Raw genomic sequence first — 24,629 nt, forward strand, 5'->3', positions numbered from 1 at the left:
TTGTTTCTTCACCTTTGAAATGAAAATTTAAATGTTTTTATAAAAGTTTATAAAAATGTTAAATGCATGTTTGAGGACTTTTTTTAAAGGGGGTTGTTTTGGAAGTGTTAAAAAAAAAAACAATGCTGGAATCCTCTTCAGAAGTGCATTTAGCATAATCGTTCACATGCTTTACATTTTCAGTCATTCCTTCAATTTGTCTCAGGTTACCTTTGGGCAACACCTGAAGGCTAGTTTTCCATCTACACTCAGCTGGCTATAAGACACATTGTTTTTTAAAGGTCTAAATAAATAAATATCATAGTAAATAAGTCAGGAAATAAAGAAATATAAGTACATATAAATAAATAAAAATTAAGTAAATGAACATGGAAAGAAACAATTGTGGATTAATTAATACATTTTGGAAAAATATAATAATACATAAATAAGCAATTGAAATGATATTACCATTCATAAATATTTTTCTAATTTCTTTATATATTTTAATATGTATTTCACCAAGAATAAAACTCTTACACAATACAATTCACATAAGTTTTATTATTCATATGTGTTTCCCTGTAGATATCTATGCACTTTTTGGATTATAGACACAGAAGGGCGTGAACAGGACTTTTGTTTTTGATCTGGTGATGTGACGTCATAAGGCTGCGCCGCGCTCCTGCGTCAGTGTATGGTTTCAGTTGAAGCAGAGTATGAGTAAAAGGTTTGTAGTCTTAATTATTTAAAGTGTTTAAATTCATGCAACGCATTCAGTCTATTTTATATGGTTTACAAGCGATTTAATCTTTATAATTAGTGCATGTAACATTGTAGTATTTTATCTAATAATGAGCGTTATTCATTGTGAATAAAGCACATCCACACAGATGAGTCTGATTTCGTTCACTGTGTAGTGATTCAGATCATCAGAAACTCCGAGTCAATTGAATCGGTTGCTTCATAAAATGATTCACTGTTTCTAATCGCCGCTCGCTGAGAGACCTGGGGGGTATTCCAGAAAGCTTGGTTAACTTACCAATTGGTAAATCTTAACCTCTGAGTTGATTTACCCCAAACCCGCATACCATGAGTATGTCGGTTCCAAAACACCTGAGAAGAGTAAGTTTAATCAACCTCCTATTGGTTACCCAGAGTTAATGCGCACGCACGGTCCATACATAAAGACGTTTTCAATGGATCGCCGATTTCACGAGTGAAAATGGAAAATCAATGTGAAAAAAAGAGAGCGGCATACTTCACAGAAGCGGAGTTGGAGGTTTTAATGCACGCATACGAAGAATTCAAGCCAATAATACTGAAAAAAAGCAATACGGCTGCATCGGCTAAAGAAAGAGAGTTGGCTTGGCAAAAAATCACGGACAGAGTAAATGCGTGAGTGTATTAAATAGCAAATTTGATATCGCCTCCCCTTTTATTATAATGCCAAATAATTTAACACCCCTTCCACATCCTTTTGACTGTTAAATCACTATGAAAGCACTTACTTGTCCTGCCTGTCATTTTTTTAGCTTAAAATGACAATGTATATTGACTAGGAATATATGGTTTCTTATTTAATAAGGTGTAATCCTTCTGGAGCCAGAAGAACTCTGAGCCAAGTCAAAATGAAACACAAAAACATTCTGCAGAAAGGTAATATTTGATTACACTATTACTGAACTATTTATTAAATACGGTTTAGTATATTCTTTCTGTCATGTAGCTAATAGAAAGAAGGCTGAAGCCCGTCTAACTGGCGGGGGCCCACCACCACCTCCCCTCACTCCATCTGAGGAGCTGGCACTGTCCCTTAATAAAGGGCGACCTGTGGTTGCTGGCATTCCAGGGGGCACTTCAACACACACGCCATGCACCACAAGTAACATTGTGAAATGTAAGTCTACCACTATGATTTGTTTTCATTATATGACTTAATAAATTACTATCTCTGTCACTGAAAGGCTTTTTGAACATGCTTAATCCTTTTATGCAGGCTTATTTTATTTAACTGCATATGATAGGCTACTGTGATCTTGTATTACTTTGACATGTTTTTTTTCCTGCATTTTTGTTTTTTCTTTGATATTGAGAATTTTATGCGTTGTATTTTCTTATAGATACTGATAGAGGGATTGTATTGTTGGACCCTACAGAAAGAACAGTCTGTCACAGTTGTAAGTGTTTTGTTGTCAGGCACCTCTAGTACTTTTAGATATTTTTTTTTTTTTTTTGCCAGATAATGTAAACTTGCATATTTCCACTAAAGGATGAAGATGATGAAAATGACGATGAAGAGACAACATCTGCTGTGACAGAAGTGGACAATGCTGGTAGATCCACTGAGGTATGATGCATACCATTATAATGCATGCCCCCTTTTTACATTACGATAAGAAACTGTCATTGTCCATTCCCAGTACATACCTGGAGATTTGCCCACAGATGAAGTTCCTTCAACCTCAATGCACAATCTAAGCAGTGTAAGAATTTATGTGCAGTTGTCCATATTTTAATTTTATTGTCTGACAGAATCTCATTTATTTAATTTTTTTTGGCATTCCCAGTTGCCAGCAAAGGAGCTGTATAAGGTCCATCTTCAAAAACAAATAAGAAAAAGTGACATGGAGATGGACCTTATACAGCTTCAAATGGAAGAGAAACGGCTATCCATTAAAAAGGCAACACTAGAAATTGAATTACTGGAGCATCGCCTTAAGGTGAGAACTTGTGTGAATATTATTCTGTTGCATGTTACAAGTGTTTATAAAGCAATGTAATAAAAAAATACTTTCATTTTACATTTTACTTTCTTTGTTTTTCAGGAAATAAAGAAATGAACCTCACAACAGACCAGTGCAAAGAATTTAATAAAAGTAATTTTGACAAATCCTGTCTCAAAGTCTTCCATCTCTGTTGTGTGCAAAAATCTGTAGGGGTTCCTCTGGGCCATCTTCTTCAATACAAGGAGGGTGGCTCTCTCCTCTTATAATGGCAATGTTGTGAAGCACAACACAAGCCACTATGAGGTCGCATGCCCTCTCTGGACTGACCCGGAGCCCACGCAGACACTGAAACCTAGACTTGAGGATCCCTATGGTCATCTCCACCTTGGCCCGTGTTCGGCTGTGAGCCAGGTTAAAGCGTGTCTGTGGTCCAGGATCAGGTTCAGGGTAGGGTGTCATTAAATAGGGCAGACAAGGGTATCCTCTGTCCCCCAGCAAGTAACCATTGTACTGTCCTGTAATGATTCCCGTGTACAATACAAATATAGTAAAAAGAAAAAAAACCTTGTATAAAGCAAAACATACCCTGCTGAAATGTGTGGCATAATGGTGACTCGCGGAAAATTCTAGCATCATGCACAGATCCTGGCCATTTTGCCTCAACATTAGTAATGATGTGAGTTGCATCACATATTACCTATAGTTAGTGGGAAAAAAGTAATTACTTTAAGGATTTTAACAAGGCCAAAAATTAAGGACACAAAATTAAGTTGTTACCTGCACATTGATACTATGAATAGATTTCCTATTAACATAGTCTCCCTCATTTATTGAAGGAGCTTTAATAGGAATGTGGGTGCCATCGATACACCCAATTACATTTGGAAACCCTGAAATACAAAGTCATAAATGGAAGTATCAAGTGTGTGTTCAGGATGAATAGATATACATAGTATGACTACATTAGATATGCGTCATAGATTTTATACAAAGGACAAACCTGCCACTCTGTGGAATTCCTCTTTAATAACACGCAGAGGTTTATGGCCAGGGAACTGTACAAACGTGTGTAAGAAGCGTTTAAGTGCCAGACATACTGTACGAACCGCTCTACACACAGTTGCCTTACCCACATTGTACAAAAAATGCCCTGACGCAAAAACCGAAGTGCTATGCACAGAATGTTTTCTGTGCTAAGCGCAGACCCGCGGTTTGTGACATTTGCAATATGCGGTTTCAAGAGATGTGTTAAATAAATTAACGATTCTTTTGAAAACCGATAACGCTCTTTCAAATAATCATTAGGAAACGAAAAGACATCAATACGCGGTCTTATAACTCTCTCCCGGCGAAAAAAACCTCGTATAATTTGTGCCTCCACGTCCACAGGATCGTCATCAAAAGGGCACGCCATGCTGAGTAACCTTCTGAAACAAACTGATCCTGGAACATAACCTGCTACCGAGCAGGTTATCTTCAGAGAGTACGTTGCTATGGTTACATACATACTCAGAAAGTTACCTCCGTTTTTGGAACCGAAAGTTGAGGTTACCCACTAACTTACCCTTAAACTTACCCGGGTATGTCACATAACCTGCTTTCTGGAATACCCCCCTGAGGCTCGTTCCATGTTTATTCCTTGATGTTATTTTATTTATATTTTTATTTTTATACACACTACCGTTTAAAAGTCGGGGTCAGTAAGACTTGTAATAGTCTTTAAATAAGTCTCTTATGCTCATCAAGACTGCATTTATTTGATTAAAAATACAGAAAAAAAACAGTAATATTGAAAAATGTTTTTACAATATAAAATAATGTTTTTTTATTTTAACATACTTTAAAATAGAATTTATTCCTGTGATGAAAAGCTGAATTTTTATCAGCTGTTACTCCAGTCTTTAGTGTCACATGACCCTTCAGAAATCATTCTAATGTACTGATTTATTATTATCATGATCAATGTTGGATAATATCAACAGTTGTTCTGCAAATATTTTTTGGATGTGATTCCCCCCCCCCCTACCCCCAGGATTCTTTCATGAATAACAAGTTATTACAATATACACACACACACACACACACACACACACACACACACACACACACACACACACACACACACACACACACACACACACACACATATATATATATATACATATATATATATATATATATATATACATGTGTGTGTGTGTGTGTGTGTGTGTGTGTGTGTGTGTATATATATATATATATATATATATATATATATATATATATATATATCAATACACAGTTGCAATCAAAATTATTCAACCCCCTTGACCTGCAAGACATTTTGCTACAGAGAACACCATTTTGTGAAACAAATTAAACAAAGGCATCAGTAAACTATTAAAGAAAGTTTATTAAGACACATTTGAGTAATTCTGAGAACGTAAGTTGATGAATAATAAAAAAAAAAATCGAATTGGCTCTAAACATTCATGTTCAAAATTATTCCTCCCCTGAAAAAGCTTTCAGATCACTGATAATCTTTGGTTTTTACTTTGCCACTGCTTGCTTCAAATTCAAGTATTTTCAATGAGAATTACATCTGGAGACTGAACACAAAATCAAGAGAAGAAATAGTTTGTTTTCTTAAAACTACATGAAGATTTCTAAGACATTACAAGTTCCTAGAGACACAGCTGGCAGTCGTATTCCTTAGATTAAAGTGTGTTGAACCAGAAAACCTTTGAGGCTGTTGAACAAAAAAGCACAATATCATAAAATGTTTGATCAGATCAACTGAGAAAAACTTGCAATGTACAGCCAAAGATTTGCAAGACGAAGAAAGGAAAGGAGGACAAATATTTCAATGCTGTGTACAAGAGGAACACTAGACAAGTATGGTCTTCATGTTGAGGAATCTTGCTGAATACCATTCTTGACCAAGAACAAAAAGTTGACTTGAATATGCTGAAATTCATTTAGTTAGACCTGTGGAGTTCTGGAAGAATGTTTTATGGAGTGATGTGACCAAACTGGAACTTTTTTGGATGTATGGATCAGAGGTATGTCTGGTGCCAAAAAGACAAAGCTTAAAAGCAGAAGAACACCATCTCCATCATCAAACATGGAGGTGGGCCAGTCCGTTATGGGGTTGTTTTACTGTAGCAGGAAGTGGAAAACATGACCATACAAAGGATATCATGGATTTATTAAAATATCACACCATTTTGGCAAACATTGTGATGCCTTCTGTGCAATATCTGAAGCTAATAATCAATGGACTTTCCTGCAGGACAAACATCCCAAAGTATACATTCAAATCTACTTACGCTTGGTTCAGGGATCAGTCATAGAATGTTTTTTTTTTGAACTGCTGCTAAAGAGATTTACCTTGTACACTCCTCAAATTACAGTCCTAAAATGATGACAGAAAATTTACTCACAGTTGCTGTCCTGCAAAACATGATGACAGATATTTCTGGAAAATATTCCTGCCAGAAGAACTGCATGAAAACTTATTACGTCTGTATAATTTTGGAGGATTTACGCATGCGCAGTAAGACGAATTTGATGTTTTCCTACGTTTCAGTGTGGATGAGAAACTTTTGGAAAACGCTTGGAAACGCTAGTGTGGACGGAGAGCGTTTTAAAATGAAAACTCCATTTTCAAATGTATCCGGATTAATGTAAACGTAGCATACCTCCTTTCACTACTACACATCTACACTCCTTCCAGAAGTCTGAGATCCTCTAGTGAAAGACGCCTCATTGTACCACCACAGAGAGGCATGAAATCACTTTCCAGAACATTCTCGTTCAACGTTCCTGCCTGGTGGAATGATCTTCCCACCCCTATCCGGAATGCAGACTCCTTAACAGCTTTCAAGCGACTGCTGAAAACCCATCTTTTTCAACACTATTTGACTCAATAATAATAATAATAAAGAAATAAATAAAAATAAAAACTTTCTCCTCTCTTTCTTGACCTCTTGTTCTTCCCTTTCTATCCAGTACTCATCTAACAATGCCTGATAAATCCGTGTATCATTCGTCCTTTCCATTTTCAATTGATAAATGAAAATCAAAAAATGAAAATTTTTTGTTATTTGATTTTGAATCAGAAACGAAAAAAGGAAAATTGTCTTGTTTTTCATATTTTAAAATTTCATTTTGGATCAAAAATACAAAATTGAAAAGGGTCCACACAACAGAATCTGTTATTAATAATTAATTGCTGGGTTGTGCGTCACCCGGAAATTGTTATTTTTTGCTAGCTACTGTTCAGTGGCGCCTCTAAGGGCACTGGCCCCCCATTGGCTCCCCAACCAGAAAGAGTGGAGTTTTTTTAGAATAATAATTTTATTTTATAAATTAACATAGACATTGACAAAACACAATATTAAAAGTAAATATAATAAACTTGTATAATGTGTAGGCTACTGTAAACGCTCTCAACCCTTTCCCCTCTTTACATGAGTTGTGGCGACTTCGCGCACTCACACAAGCGCAGCCGCACCGCGAAGCATATAAATAGTTCAGTTTTGTATGCGATGGCAAAATTATTATATTTCGTTTCGTTATTATATTAAGTTAATTTAGAAAAGCGTTTGGAGCAGTTTTTGTTTGTTAAATGTAAATTTTTGATTTTCAAAACGACCAGCGAGTCGATCATAGCCTATTTTTAATCAATTTAGCCTTCTCAGATAATCACGACTTGCCTGAATAAAATCTATAGGTATTAAACAGTTCAAGCATATTATATATGTTAGTTTAAACGTTTAACCTATGTAACTGTGCGCTGTTAGACCCATATTGTTTGTGCGGAGGTGAAAGCTAAAGTGGGCTTACAGGACTTGGAAGCACCAGCGCGATCACTTGCACTGTGAACAACTTAAAATGGCCTATTAGCTAAAGAAAGAGTTTTGTTTTTAATTATTTTTAACCCCTTAAGCTCTGCAGCTATTTGGGGGATTTCCGCCTGCATTTGGCCTACCTAAATTCAAATGGTTCCCCTATACACATACAATGGAGGAAATTTAAAAAAATGGTTTCATTGTATAGAAAACCATTTAAACTACATAATATCAGTGTAATTCTTTATAAATAACATTATATAGGTTTCAAAAATTACAATAAAAACTAAAAAATCATAGGCGCTTTTTGATTTTTTTTTTCAAAAGTTTTTTTTTGAAAGTCTGTTACTCAGGATTTAGGTGTCTCAGTTCTTTGCAAATTGTTTTGTTTGATTCCACTAGGTCTCAGGATATACCAGAAAAAAGATTTTTTCATATAACAGTTTCTAATTGAAAGTTATTGAATTATAACCGAAGGGAGTCGCATTGCCCCTTTCCCCCTTTTTCCCCACTTTTTTCCCCCTAAAAGTATCCTTCTGTTTCTTTGCAAAAACAGGTTTTATAAAGCACATTATCCCTTAGAATACTATTTTACTATGTACCATAGCACTTTTCATGATAATTGACTGAATTATGTTTCATTTTTATGTTTGCCTGTGTATTTACTGAAACACCTACTGTACTTTACTGTCAATATTCAATATACACTCAATACATAGCTTAGCAGATTGTTTTGGTGTCCTTTACGTTTCAAAGTAATTATAAGAATAAAACAAACCTGAATAGAAGCACTGTTATAGACGGTTTCATCGGGCGCACGCGCCTGGACCTAAGTTAACTTCCGGTCTGTGTTTGTTTATCTGTCTGGTTCGTGTCGCGGGCTACAAATGCAGCTAATAATGAGTAATGAAGTTGGTCTCAGGTTATTGTGCTGTGGTATGTGTTTCCCAAACATTTATTTATTTGTGGCGACCTGCCACGATATAAAAACCGACTGATTTTCCAATTGGAATTAATAGACTAATTAATTAATCTATTAATAGACTTCGTTGAATAAACGTAATGCACGTTTAAAAATCAAACCGAGGCGTGGGTGTTTTTATATCACTGTATTTCTGAAGAAAGACTGTCTTTAGAAAATGTCATTTTCATTTCATCCTGCATAAGGCAGCGTTTTTAAATTAAGAGCTGCTTTGTCTATAGCCATTACCGGGGAAACCTCGTTTCTCGTGCTTAAAGCACCTCCTGCTGGCAAATAATGAGTTTGCATTTTTAATAAATCAGTCTAGTTTACGCAGCCAACATATTTCGCTTGTTATTAAAAAAATAATCTACTCTAGAAGGACTTAGCTGTTGTTATTGATTCTATTTGGATGTCTACCGGAAGTTAAGTTTGGGCCACAAAAGCGCGCATGCGCAGTAACGTTTGTTTATGTTGTTGCCATTGAAACCGTCTATCCATAGGTTCCATGTGACGTCACTGTAGTTTATCGCCGCCATTTTTGTGTCCGCGCTACCTGTTTCAGTCTATGGTCACAGCAGCCGCAACTACCAGAGGAAGATCAACAAAACTCCCAGACTGTTCACAACAAGTATACAATATGCCCGGGATATGTTGTTCAGTTAGCTGTAAAAACAGTCATCAGAAAAAAAAAACTAACAACAGTTTTATTAGATCTCAGCAGTGCTCGAAGTGGGTCGGTATGCATATAGCGTACCGGTGTCATTCACGCAGGTGCTTTCCAAAGCAGGGTTTTTTTTTTCGGCACAATAAGAGTACTGGAATAATAATTAAATATTGACTAAGATTGTGAATCAGTACATTATAACGAAAATAATGCCTTAAAATGAAAAGAAACATTTTTTTGCGATTACATCATTTTGAACCGATCAACTCGTAAGTCCAAAGATTTAGTAAACAAGAAAGCATTCAAAGAGCAAGTTCAAAACAGTGCTAATGCAGAGAATAGTGACTTACAGTACATCCAGATGCCGTAAATTATTTGTTTTCATTTGGCTTAAGAGCAAGAGTGTTTTATAGTTGAAGGTGTTTTAGATTATGCGGTGTTTAGTGAATTATGAAAATTAAATAATAAACGCTAAACTATTGTACTACATAGCGTTCGTCATTGCAACGCCTGCAGTAAAGTATATACATGTAAAATGGTTCTCAAAAATAATCATATTTGTTTTGCTAAAACTATTTATGTACAATTACTCTAAAAATGATTTGTCATACAAAAATGGCACACAAGTTACACACAAACCATCGTCCCAAGTAAATGGTACCATTGTGAATTGTGACTGGCTGCACAAGTGGTGTAATAAACTAAATTAAACTAAAATGTTATTGCAGCCATATAGCTTGAATGAATAAAAATGCATATTTTAAATAAAGAAATCTCATGCTTTTGGTGCTTGAATTTGTGCTTCAATAATGAGATCCAGTTTTAGGAATACACAAGACGTGAAAGACATCTTCCCTCAGGTATATTTTATGTTTTCTTGGCTTGCTGGATGTTGCGCTTATGCTCAATAATCTCATTTTTTTGCATTCGCCAAAACTAATTTGCCGACATCTAAGCGCGGACTGTGGGAATTAGTGCCGTCAGCGCGAGTCCCGTTCGCTGTGAAGTAAGTTAGTGACCAGCCGGCAGAGGATTCTTCAAGGTCTTAAAGCCTTCATCGAGCGACTACGTTCACAACAATTTACACTTTTTGTCCTAAACATACAATCAAGTCAAATACACAGTGTGGGAAGTAGTAGTAAAAAGTAATTTCTTATTTCAATTTATTATTAAATCTCATTGAGATGCGCTGTGTCTGTTGTCATATCGGACACAAACATGGCGGCGAGCATAGCGGAAGTGACGTCTTTGGTACCCATGAATACTTATAGACGCGCTTATGAGCCGCGGATCCTCTGCTCTCCATGGAAACGGCCCGTTATTTATTCATTTAGCGTCTATTTTGGATAATGGAGACCGCTATATTCCTCTGAGACGCATATCTCCGGTTTAAGAGTCCAAAAACTGCATATCCCACAATGCCCTGCACCGTCGAAGCATCTTTTGTGACCCGGAACCTCTCCATGGCTCTGCCTCTTCTTCGCGTCTGGAGAAGCAGAGCTGTCATCGTTCACACCTCTGAGCAGCACAGCAGGCGGCCGGAGACTGTAATCTGATCTACTGACACGCTCTGAACGCAGCCGTTTGAGCGGTTCAGAGCGCGTTTGGAAAGCCGCGCCCGAGCGCATCTGGCAAAACAACGGATTCCTCAGCAATGGAGCAACGCAGAAACGTGAAAATGGTCTTGTTTGAAAGAAGAGATCCTAATCTAAAAGATAAAACGGAGTTTGTGGCTATTTGCGGCTAACTGAAGCAGTAGTATGTGGAGGAAAGTAATAGAATATATTATCATATACTTCAAGTATATTCTGACATCGCGATTCAATTGAAGATTATTTGATGTGTGTTTGTCACACAATAAAATGATTTACATGGTCAGATTATTGAGAATGAGCACTTTCTTGTGATATATGATTTGTCTGTTTTGAGAAAATATAAGAAATACACATTCTTTGTAATAATTCTTCACAATCGTTAGGCGGAAATTTGTGTGTGGAACAACATAAATTCTAAGCATAATTTTACTACTTTATGAATCATAAAACTAAAAGTTATGGTATTTCCTCGTAAAGAGGAGACTCTAAGCTTTCAAATGAGATCATATATGGGCTGATACTATATGAGGAAGGTCATGTAAATGAAGCAGCAACATTTTGAAACACTTTTTGGAGTGTTTCGCAGAGTTTAAGAGGTTAATTATGTCTTTACAGTTCTGGATGATATATTACTCTTACCTTTATGAGCAAAAATGAAGTTTCACATCGCACCAGCGCCTTCATGTTCTGCAAAGTGCGCTCCAGCTTTCACTCTTCTCTCCGCACAAACGATTGGATATGCGCCCAATAGGACACATTTATTTAGGTTAAACGATTAAACTAATATTGTGATATGCTGTAAGTTTTTTTATATCTGTGGATCTAAATTTAAATCGTGATAAATTGATCTGCCTGTCGCTGGCCGCTTGGTTGTTACTTTAAAAAGCAAAAACTTGAATTTAACATATAAAAAGTGTTACAAATATATTTCTAAATTAACTTTATAAACTAAATAAACGAAAATAAATGTAATCTCTTTGCTATTAAAACAGCAGCTGTGTAATGGGGAAGAGAAAAAGTTCCAGTTGGATTTGAGCCAGTAATTCTGATGAGCTGTCAGAAAAGGTCTGGGCAAGGTTTTAGTAGTTTTTACAACCATTGTTTGTTTAATAGCCTATTAAACATTCTTATTTAGGCTACTTTCTTATTTAAAAGTATTATTTATTTGAATATTTTAGCGTTTTGTTGGCTGCTTGCTCACTGACAGAAGTGCTCAAATAAACACGCACGTTTGTTAATGTTTGAGTCTCATTTATTTTGTTTCGAAATAATATACATATGTATTTTATATAAAGGCCTATATACACATACGTTATATATAATGTGTATATATATATATTTATTAATAAACCATTTTATTTTTTGCGTTCTTTTATTTAAATAACCTACTCTTTACGGTGTCAGTAATTACTGTGCTGCTCATTTCTGACTCCGAAACATGAACACCTTTGATCTAAGTGTGGGTAGAAGTCCTCCACTTCCACACTGCTCTCAGAACTGCTGTAGCTGTGCAAATTAGCATAATTTATTCACTTATTGTCACTCCCATTTTAATGCAGTCTTCGCCTTGTCTCCACACTGTACCCCACCCCTTATCCCCAGTGAACAACGCCCCTTTTCAGAAAGTTTTTTTTAAACCAGAGGTGTGAAAAGCACCTCTGAAACGGGGGTGTTGTGACACTTTAAAGATGCGATTCTTTCTAAAGGCGTGTCCAATGAGGAAATGGCGTGTCAGGATCGTCAGCTTTATTTAAAAAAATATATTTCCTTGCTATTTCCTGCGACACATTCATAGTAATTACTTTTGCAGGTGCTTTGTGGCAAGCTTTTTTTTTTTTTTTGCATGATCGTGCAACTCTTCAAACTGCGCTGAAGGCATGCTCGGTGCTGCCCCTCAGGTTTGGGTTGCACTTGTATTAAGCTTGTGTCTATTTTGATGAATATGCCGATTAAACATATGCTTTCTTGTTTATTTTTAATCTAGTAGCTAGCAAAAAATAACTTCCGGGTGACGCACAACCCAACAAATTGAATAAACATGAGCACTGCACATTTAAAAATCAAAACCCGGTGTGGATGTTTTTATATATCTGTTTTTCTGAAGGAATCAGACTGTCTTCATAACATGTCTTCATGTAATATTAATTTCATCTTGCATGCGATGCATGATAAAACAGCGTTTGTAAGCGGAGCACTGCATGTGCATACCTGTTACCGGAGAAAACCTTATACTCTTCAGCAGCACCTTCTGCTGCCAGAGAATGAATTTGCATTTATATGCCACCACAAATAAGTCTGTGGGAAACACTGCAGTGTTACCCTTTGAAACGTGTAAGGGAAAACACCTACTCTGTGGTTCATTTTAAAACATTGTTTTGCATAATAACACAACTGTTTACCATACTTAATTTTGACGAGGTGTGTTTGCAAAAGGCCCTATTACAAAAGGGTCATTCATTCTTGAATACCCTGGTGTTTTAAGCAAGATAACGCACTCTTTTGAAAAAACAAATGAATACACATATATTTTTAAGCACAATGGAAATGACTACTGGTGAGTAGCCGTATCACACAAAACAAAAACAAAAGTTGAGCAAATATTGAATAAATTTTTATTTGGTACTATGCCAGCTATCTCAGCTATCTTAACCCTGAAACCAATGCTCTGAGGCAGGTTGAAATGCTTACCAATTATGGTTTATCTTCTTAAGTGTAATAATTGTTGATGTTTATAATGGTTGGTTTTTAGCATTGATGCGTCAGCAGAGGATGGATCGATTTGCCATTACTGACATAAATGAAAGTCAAGAAATGACTTATGACTACGGAGGAGATGACTTGCCATGGCGTTCTAAACGCAGTATAACGAAGGTAGGGTATAATGGATTTTTATTGAAAAAATAATGTATTTTTAACTATATTTAGTGTTGAATGCAGAAGTGTCAAACTGCTGCTGACAAACTCAACAACTAGTGAAAAATATACTCAAAAACAATATGATACAATATACTGTATTGTCTTCTTAGGGTAAAATAGTTAACTTCTGCTTGTCTAATAAACTGTGGTTGTGTAGCACAGACTTGTTATGTTATAAGTTTGTTCTGTGTTTTGTTTCTATTTCTCATGGTCTTCATCAGCCCTTAACTTTGACTACAGAGCAGAGTCAACTTGTGTCTACTCACGTACCTTCTACAGAGGTTTGTCAATATATTTGTCTCCTGAATCTTGTCTGCCTGTCTTTCTTCCTGTATAGAGAAATGGCTACAGCTAAAGGCTCTCCCGATGGTGGAGAGTGAAGCCTAAAATTTTGGACGTTGGAAGGTTGCGAAGAAGGAGGGTCATTTGGTTGTGACACGCTGCCCTCAGAATGGAACGAGTGAGCAGATGCTAAGCAAGGCTATTTTTACCCGAATATCGAGGTGTGGCAAGCTATGCAAATTCTGCACACCAATTTCATTGGCATTTTCTCAAAGATTTTCCCTAATTCGGTCTATAAAAAATTTTGTTCATCAATAAATTGTTATTAAATCTCCATGTTCTTGTGCTATTTTTGTTCTCAAATGATAAGTGAAGAACCACCGGACTATGATCCGATAATACTATTGATTCGTAATCACACTGTTTTACTTTTGACATAAGTTTAAGATCTATCATGAAAAAAATCAATCCTAGAATAGGAATGGTGAACTGGCCATAGGATTTAGAGAATGAATTAAGTTTTTAGCTGATTTGGACAATGAACCTGGTCTACTCGATGATCTATCCAGAGACGGGTTGGATACGAAATTAAAATCTCCTCCCATTATTAAATTATGTGCATCTAAGTTGGGTAGAGTATCTAAGACTTGCGACATAAATAAGGTGAATATATACTGGCTAGAACAACTGATGTATTCTATAACTTTCCTATCGCACTCTAATATCTGAAATAACCTTATTGGAAATAAAAGGTATATTCTTCTTTATGAGTATGACTGAACCTCTCGATTTAAAATTAAAGCTGGATTGATATACATGCTCCACCCATTTTCCCCGAAGCCGGAACCTATCCTTGTTTTTCAATCGTGTCTCTTGGAGAAAAATCTGCATTCAGTTTTCTGAGATAAGCCATAATATTGCCTCGTTTTACAGCCCCATTAACTCCTTTACAATTCCACGAATCAAATTGAACTGTGTTTGAATTCCCTTGTTAATCAATGTCAAAAAAGTAACAATTGCATAACAATGTTGGACATTTGAATGAACAGCTACGCATCAAAATTTGAACCAAATTTCCAAGTGGTTCAATTTGGGCCTTGAAAAATAAAAAGAGGAAGCAACCAGATAATAACAAAGTGCAACTTTACACTGTAATTATATAAGTACGTGACAGATTTCACTGCCTGTAAATTTGGGCCTATGTTGACCAGTCACAGGCATGTCTACTCATTTGGCCCTTAAAAGAATAAAGTGCCTTATTAATAAAGTGCAGAATATCTCGTTAACTATGTGCCATACACCAATCGGTTCTCTGCAATCACACTTCCCTGTACAACTCCACTTTAGGCTACAACTTAAATCTCCCTTTCAAATGCTGGATATAACAATTGACAAATAATGATCAAACTAACTTATGCAACATACACAACCAAGGGAACCAACAAAAGGCAAAGTTACTTGTTAAAATTACTAAGGATGCACCGATATGGAAATTTTGGCCAATAACGATAACCAATAACCCTTTTATATTTGGAGGCCGATAGCCGATATATAGGCTGATAAATATTTTTTTATATTTTTTTCTGAGCATAATTGCAAAAACAACAGGCAAACACATTCAGTGAACAACTGATTTTATTTTAAAACTCTAAGTTCAGAAAAGTTTGAATAGATCTCTGAACTATAGTTACTATTCATTTCTATGGCCAACTTTCTTTTACATAAAATTCATTGCTTGACAAAAAAAAAAAAAAACATAAATCAACAAAGTCACTGAACAACATTAGTTTCATAATAAAAATATTAATCAAACAAAAACATTTGCAATATCTAAATAAAATGTTAATTCTGATACAGCAGGACTTCAGGGCTCACAAAATTTCAAAATCTCTGGTAGCCCTTTGGGCAGGTACTCTTCAGATTTTGGTAGCCCGAAAATTATTTTAACTTCAATACACAAATATCACCAAATATCAAGGAATGAATTCTGCAGAATTTTTAAATATCAATTTAAGGCAATGTATGACCCTTGTAAAGAGCTGCACAAGTAAAATAAACAGTATGAGTGTGGTTGGACGATGTACGGAAATATTAAGCCATAAAATGACCAAAAACAATCTTATACAAAGGCATTTCAGCCTTTATACCATTAAAAGGGATTAATCAAGTATATAATGTATTATATTTATTTAAAACATGAATATAACTGTCTTAATTGTTTAGATTTTTAGAAAGCACATTAACTTCTTTCACATTTACAGCTCTATATGTTTGCTGCATAAAAACATGGGTCGATATTTGCAATAATCTGACTAAAAACAGCTAAAAATTTGGACGTGCAAATGAATTCTTTGTCACACTTTAGGAGCGCTGAAATATTACGTTTTCCCTAGTATCGGCTGTACACAACGCAGCAATATCGCTGTTTTATCAGGCATGAAATGAAAATGCCGACGACACGTTTCTGAGGACAGTCGTCTCCCTTCAGATACATGAATATAAAGACATCAGTGCCGTGTTTTGACTTTAAAACGTGCAGCGTGCATATTTATTCAATGACATCATTGCCTCTTAAAAGTTTTATCCAGCCCTATCACGATTCTTGTCTTTCTGTCTCCAAATGTAAGACCTCTTAAAATTATAATTAGCCCTCTTCTTTTACTATTTAACCCTTATGCGGTCTTCGGGGTATTTTTTTTTTTTTACCCCAAATGGCTTTTGCTAAAAATAAAAAAAATAAAAAAAAAGTTCTCTTTGTCCAAGAGGCATAAGACTTTGTAAAACTGTCAACACTTTCTGGATCTACAAATAAAAAATAAAAAAAGTTGGAATGATAGCATGATTTTATGTTGGTGTAAAAAAAAAGTCACACCCATGGTCTTTGGGGTCTCTGCAACAAAATGCAATTTTGTAACAAAATAATAGTAAAAAAAAAAATAATTTTCCTGTTTATTAATGTTTTTACTCCACATTTGTGGAGTTTCCGAAGGATTTATGATATTTTTTAAATTTTATATAATTAATAAATATTTTTTATACACAATTTTTTGTATATATACTTTTTATGTAAAATTCACTTTATAAAAGACCCACATGTCTAACTTTCATTCATGGGGATAACATGGATAATTTCACATGGTTTAGTCACTTTAGTGTAAGATTTTTGCACATCTTTTGGAAAATCCAGTTTTAAAGTGCCCCTATTATGCCTTTTCAAATATGATATTTCATGTAGTGTGTCATGTAGCTGTATGTGAACATAAACTATCTGCAAAGTTGTGACGCCGACAGTGCACTATAAATAAAGTTTTTGTCTATCAAAAAAAAGAGTCGGCTCACATTCGCCTAAACGAGTCGTCAGCAATTCGAATCTTTTTTCTGTAACGGCCACACGTCACGAGCTACACATTTGCGTAATGTCCGCCCACGTTCAATTTCGCGAACAACTTGCCCGCCCACAAACAGTAGGCCTACCATTTTCACGTGGATTACATCATGTCAAGAAGACGCACTGCGCTGTGAGAGTGAATTTGTTTTATATGCCCTTCCAAAAGATGAAACTATCAGTGGTTAACATTAATTTTTTCAACACCTCAGCAGTCCAATGCCAATCTTGTGTTGTGTTCGCGTCATTTTACTGATGACTGCTTTTCTAATCTTGGGGAGTAACGTTACAACGCGAGATTCACCAAACGCTTGGTTTTAAAAAATGGATCAGTGCCCAGTTTATTTGGACCGGCTTGCTCCTCTGAACTTCTACCTGTAAGTATGATTAATAATTGTATTTTCTAGCGATCGTTCAAAATACGTCTTTGTGTACGTTATGGTGTGTAACAACCCCGCACATGTCTTGGTAACCGGCTAACTTGCATTTCTGTAGTTCTGTTGTTCAGCTGTGAGTGCAATGTAGTCTAAAAAGTCTTGTGATTGATGCAGCTTGATTGTCTGTCTGCCTTATTAGTTTAAGTAATGATAATGATAAACGATGGCTTAACGCAGTGTTATGGATTGTACAGTGTTGAAGTTCACAACGTAGAGGTGTGCCCGGTTCGCTTACAAAAGCAAATTGCAAACACTGTCCACAGTTAACATATGACACCCACTGAGAAACGTCCTGCTCCGGTCGTGCTTGCAAAACAGTTTCTTGTCGATGTGACACTTCAACCGTTTCATCGTCAGACTCCGGCTCGAATTGATAGGGTAAAATCGAGGCTATCTTTTCTATGCATTAACAGGTCTCCGCAGCTGTCATTCAGTTATGCCAATGGGCGTTTCGTTTTGCGCTGTAGCGGTAGACCAATCCAAAAGGACTGCACCATCTGACCAATCACAGCGGTGAGGGCTCACTGAAAGGAGGGGTTTAGAGAGACTGATTCTTCGAACTGCTTCACACGAGTCGTTTACGAATCATTTAGAAACGGGGTAAAAATAAATCTAATTTTGGAGAAAACTAAAGTGTTTTTTGAACTTGCATACATGTAAACCTGTTTTAAGAGACTATTACAACAATATTAACTACCTTTAAAATGGCATAATAGGGGCACTTTAAAGGAAAAAAATAATAATTTTACCACTAGATGGCTGCAGTGCTTTATGCTATTTGACCAACTGAAAGATATCTTTTCACAAGTTTTTTTCAGTTGAGATCATATCTACATATTATGAAACACACAGGACACACAGAAATACATTTGTGAGACCATCAAAACTGCTCTATTATAATTTGTCAAATAAAAAAACATTTGCTGTAGTTGCATTCTTATATTCATATTGTGTACTGCTACTCAATATGTAATAGATTTTGTTTCAGTGCAAAAAAAATGACTTTGACAAAAAGTAAATTTCATTGTTAGAATTGTGATTTCATAATTTGTAGCTTTGAACTAAACTGAAACAATTTATGAAAAGATTTCTTTCTGGTGGGCAAATAGCAAATAGTGGAGCTCTGCAGCCATCTAGTGGTAAAAGTGATTATTATTTTTACTTTTAAAACTGAATTTTCCAAAAGATGGGCAAAAATCTTACACCAAACCATGTGAAATGTGGGTCTTTTATAAAGTGAATTTTACATTAAAAAACAGTTTTTGTATAAAACCCATTTAAAAAAAAATATTTATCTATTATTTATATTATATATATTTTAAAAAAATATCATTAACCTGCTGAAAACTGCTACAAAACTTTAATAAACACAAAAATATTTTTTATTTAAACTATTTTTTTGGTACAAAATTGCTTTTTGTTTACCGCAGTAAAAAAGGACCCCGGAATTCTCGAGTGTGATTTTAAAAAGAGGACCGCATAAGGGTTAACATATGAACAACTTTTTATGGCCTTAATTTGATATATTTGATTTTTTTTTTTGTCAACTACTGGCCTAAGCCAGTCTTTAAATCTTGAGTCCTCCAGCCAGAGGTTCGAAAACTTGCATTTCCCCAAATTTAATTTAATTTGCCCACGCATGATATCGCTCAGGTCCTACCTCTCAACATATAAATAAATCCATTCAATTTTTAGAAGAAAGGCCTGCACTTAACACAAATTGACAATGTATCTAAAAAAATGGTCTCGAAAATTTAATACCTCGTCAGATGAGGTTTATTACTTTTTAATGCCCTTAATTTTGGCTAATTTCATTTACTACCTTTTACAAGCCCGCAGACACCCTGGCAAACAAAGTAACTAAATCGCTGTTATGGTCAATCAATCTGTTAATTGGAGGAGCGGAAGTCCTTAGAAATAGCGACCTTTTAACAATTAATTGCGCAGCTCTAATGTAAACACTGCAAAACGTTGCGAGGATATTGATACGTTCTCGCGAGATCTGGTGTCACGAAATCCCGCCACATCCCTAGATGGCATGTCATGACGTGCACAGAATGCGCTTTTGTGTTGTGTGTGTGTGTGTGTGTGTGTGTGTGTGTGTGTGTGTGTATATACATATATATATTGAGACTTTAAATTTTTTCGGTAGTTACCAGCCCTACTTGTGACACAGAATGGGTTCGCAAATGATTTTTAAATTTTCTTTGATAGAAATAACTCTCTTTACACCAAAGACATTTGTAAGGTTTTTCTCCAGTGTGAGTTCTCATGTGGACTTGAAGGATTTGTTTTTTGGAATATCTCTTTTCACACAGTTCACACGGGAAAGGCTTCTCTCCAGTGTGAGTTCTCATGTGTTCTTTAAGACTTGCGTTTACCACAAAAGCCTTTCCACACTTCAAGCAAATGAAAGGCTTCTCTCCCGTGTGAGTTCTCATGTGGACTGGAACGCTTGATTTTTGAGCAAATCTCTTTCCACACAGTTTACAGGCGAAAGGCTTTTCTTTGGTGTGAACTCTCACGTGAACCGTGAGGTGTCCTTGCTTCCTCCAATTCTTTCCACAGTAAAGGCACATGAAAGGCTTTGTTTTTCTGATGTGAGTTTTGACATGTTGCTTGAGCTGTTTCCAGTCTGGGAAAACCATTTTGCATCTTTCACTTTGACATACGATCTTTTTAGAGTGAACTCTCATGTGCTGATAAATGTGTTTTTTGCATCTGAAACTCTTTCCACACTGACCACATATGTAAGGCTCAAGACGTCCTTGAGTGGCATTTCCTGAGGAAGTATTTTCAGTCTTTATGGACATCTCTTCTGCTGCATTCATTTCTTGACTCTCCTCTTTCAGTGCCGTCATGTCTAAAATGAAAAAGACAAACACAAATGAACTCCAGCTCAATAGTACAAACAACAGACATCAAAATAAGTTGAAAAATCAAAGCATTAGAATCTAGAAAATAGAAAATTTTTGCTAGATCCTATATTAACCCGAAGGCAGTGTTAATTTAATTAACGAATCATTTGTGTCTAAATTTTTTCAACGAAAATGAAACAAAAACTCGTTTTGAATAACAAAAACTATGATGGAAATCTATTGACATTTTCCTCAACAAATAAAAACGAGAACAACGTAAAATGTACAGTACCTCCCATAGATGTGGCATTAGAAACACCCTCGCATTAGCGTTAACTACCCTGGATAGCACACGTACATCACAGAGATGTCTATTTGACGTCTGCATTTACATCTTGAAGATGTATTTTTTAGATTGTTTGCTCATCTGCAATGCGCCTGCAATGGACCTTTCTATCAGATGTCAAATAAACGTCTGTTAGATGTCTTTAAGATGTTTATGAATCAGAATGAATGTAAAACTGACAACTTACAGACATTGGCCAGACGTTTGCACACAGCAGATGCTTCCCAGATCAAGAGATCTTTTGTAACTTCATTGAAAGGTGATATAATAAAGTACCCAGATAGCACACGTACGTCTGCAAGTCTGTTAAAGATCTCTTGATCTGGAAAGCATCTGCTGTGTACAAACGTCTGGCAGATGTCTGTAATTTGTCAGTTTTATATTCATTCTGATTCATAAACATCTTAAATACATCTAACAGATGTCTATTTGACATCTGATAGGAAATGTCCAATAGGCGCATTGCAGATGAGCAAACTTTGTCTTGCAGATGTAAATGCAGACGTCAAATAGAGATCTCTGAGATATATGTGTGTGCTATCAGGGAAGGATTTCTGATGATGATGATGACCGTTATCACACATCTTGTGAAAAGGGTCCCTTAACAGAAGGCTTCAACATTCAGTTAAATTTGATTCATCCATCCTCTATATTAATGTTCCAACGTGAGTACAGCATAATAAAACAATTTTTAACTGAATATCAAATTGTTTAAATAAGGTTTATACATGTTAGTCTCCATGACAGAGTTCAAGATAAATCTTTCTATTGCTAAGTTTCAAATGATTAAACAGCGAGAATAAACTACGCAAACGTAGCAGCTTTTCCTGCATGTTCATTGTTCTTTTTTTTACTATATTCATGAATCAATAAAGAGGATTGGGGAAATAGGACATACTGTAAAAGGTGATTTTGAACAGTGCTTACAAGACACTGGATTTATAAAGCACTTTTGGAAAAAAAAAATTATGGTTTTCATAGTTTTTTACAACATTGTTAACACCTATATCATTTTGCTTTGTGTTAAATTACTTTGTTATTTTTCGTAATTAAATGTGTAATGTTGTAATAATGAATGTCCAAGTCGAAAGTAGGATCTTCTTAGGTGCATTTTCAAAAAATGTCACTTCAGTTGTTTTTAACATTTTTTTTTCCCCAATTGTGTTAAAGGAGTAGTTCACTTTCAAAACAAAAAATTTACAGATAATGTACTCATCCCTTTGTCATCCAAGATGTTAATGTCTTTCTTTTTTCAGTCGTAAGGAAATTATGTTTTTTGTGGAAAACATTTCAGGATTTCTCTCCATAAAGTGGATTTCTATGGTGCCCTGAATTTGAACTTCCAAAGTGCAGCTTAAATGCAGCTTCAAAGGACTCTAAACTTTCACAGCCGAGGAAAGAAGGGTCTTATCTAGCAAAACGATTGGTTAAAAAAAAAGTTTAATAGCTATTTCTTAACCACATTTTAAATAATGTGTCAAAAGCCAAATATAACTGTATGCACACACTTTTCCTTAAATACAATTGACAGTTTAAAAAAAATATATAATTGTGATAAATTTATGCACAACAGTATGTCCAGATTGATTGTCCCAGATCACCAGTTAATTATACATAAATGGAGGACTCCTATTAAAGAAATGTTGTTGCAAAGAAGAAAATTAAACAATGTAACTAGAGTCCGTTCATTGTCCATGATTTTTTTTTTTACCTTTTTATGTTTAATTAGGCTCAGAGGTGCCATGCGTGCAATAAAATTCATAAATTCATGTTGAGATTAATGTTTTAAATATAAAATTTTGAATACAGAGATCTGCCAGCAGGTGGCAGCAAGAGACTGATTTAATTACTGGATCATATTCCTTTGATTTGTTCGAACGGATGGTTCATTCAGGAATAAAGCAAGTGACTCTTTATGAATAGGAAATTGAATCATGATACTGTCTACTTTCCCGAGCGTCTCGCACGCTGGCTCCGGGCCATCGGCCAGTCCTCAATGTCGAGCCCTGATTTGCATAGTTGTCAAAATGAATGTCCTGTGAGTGTTTTATAATGGATGCTCACCTATAGATGTGTACCTTGTGTTTATGCATATATGAGCACCAGCATCAACAGATTTAAAATGTATTTGCTGTATTTTTCATTTGTATGTTTATTTTATGATGGATACAAACAGTCAGTCCAGTTCAAATGGACAGGTTTAGTGAGTGTTTTTTTGTCATCATATATATATATTTTGTCAACATATATATATATATATATATATATATATATATATATATATATATATATATATATATTAAAAGCCAGGACCGAGCAGAGGGTTTTCTCAAGTAAAAATAGCTTTAATTTAAAGTTAGTTTTAATATGGAGTTTTTTTTATAGCGTGCAGTAGAAGAATAAAAAGGCAAAACAAATGTTTTGGTTAATAAATAATGTCAGGCATAGGGGGGCCTTGCAAAATTGACCCGAGAAGGAGGTTGAGACCCCCTGATATAAACCACTTTAATTTGGACACTCGTAACATCTATAAACATATTCATTTCTGTAGAGCTGGACATTTTAATAAGGATCAAATGATTTAGTTTAGCTTGAGAATGAAAACCAACCTGTTTGTTCCTCAGTGTCTTCTTGTTTGATGCGAACTGTTTCTTGTATCCAGAAATCTTCACTGTCCTCATCAACAAAAGCCATCTTGACAGCGTCGAGTCGATTTCAGCGAGTTCTGCAGGAGTTTTTCTATTTTTGGCAAAAAGAAAAAGAAACACAAACTAAATCTCTGGGTGCGTTTTTAAATCGCTCCCTATTTCAGTAGTCAGCACACTGGAGTCAGTCAGAGAAATATAGAGAGATCAAAACAAACTAGCACTCAAATTAATAGAAAACACCAAATTTAAGATTAATATTTCTATGTAAGTTTTATGTTTACATATTTGCACGTTATATTTGATCACACTTTGATGAAATCATTTGTTGTCCTTACACATGCTAGTTCTCATTTTGAGCAGCAGGTTTCATCAGGAGATTCATAACAGTGAATCATTTTGAGAATGAATTGATTTAGTTGTATTTTACACCTCATGAGCCATGTTTTTTTTACAGGTTTCTTAAATTAGACATACTTAATGACATATGCAGCCTTCAAATGCTCCCTTGAATTGAGAAGCAGCTCTCTTTCTCTATCACTAAGTTACTTTGCCAATGGTAGAACTAGTGTTTATGATAAACTGATTCACGATAGAGAAAGTGAAAGAGATGCACAAAATAACCTTCGTTTATATCACTGGGTAAAACATATTAACGTTTCATTCGGTATTTGTATTATTTTAATTTTATATACAATCGTCTAAACGAGTTGTGACAGCTTTAAATGATCAAAAAAAACAAACCTTTCTTCTGCTGGACCGCAGTCCGTCGTCTTCTTCTTTTAATTTTATGGTGGGTTGCGAACCAACTTCAGAGGTGCATTGCGCCACCTACTGTGATGGAGTGCGAAGAGTATGCTCTAACTCTGAGGTCTCAAACTCAGTTCCTGGAGGGCCGCAGCTCTATCTCCAACCATGCTCCAACTCACACCTGCTTGGAAGTTTTTAGTAATCCTGAAGACCTTGATCAGCGGGATCAGGTGTCTTTAAAAAAAGG

At 35.5% G+C, this 24,629-nt stretch overlaps 1 protein-coding gene and 1 pseudogene across 1 annotated transcript; one reads left to right on the forward strand and one right to left on the reverse strand.

Moving 5' to 3' along the window:
* The window catches only part of LOC141318658 (uncharacterized), a 530,387-nt pseudogene that overhangs the window by 383,266 nt on the left and 122,492 nt on the right, over window positions 1-24,629 (forward strand).
* Window positions 15,672-23,733, reverse strand: LOC141338521 (uncharacterized). The gene is made up of 2 exons (XM_073844094.1): window positions 23,597-23,733; window positions 15,672-20,646 (listed from the first exon to the last, which is right to left on the reverse strand). Exons 1-2 carry the CDS (start codon window positions 23,679-23,681, stop codon window positions 19,919-19,921), a joined length of 813 nt encoding a protein of 270 aa, XP_073700195.1. The 5' UTR covers window positions 23,682-23,733; the 3' UTR covers window positions 15,672-19,918.

This window comes from Garra rufa, chromosome 1 (assembly GCF_049309525.1).
Source record: "Garra rufa chromosome 1, GarRuf1.0, whole genome shotgun sequence".
Lineage (NCBI taxonomy): Eukaryota > Metazoa > Chordata > Actinopteri > Cypriniformes > Cyprinidae > Garra > Garra rufa.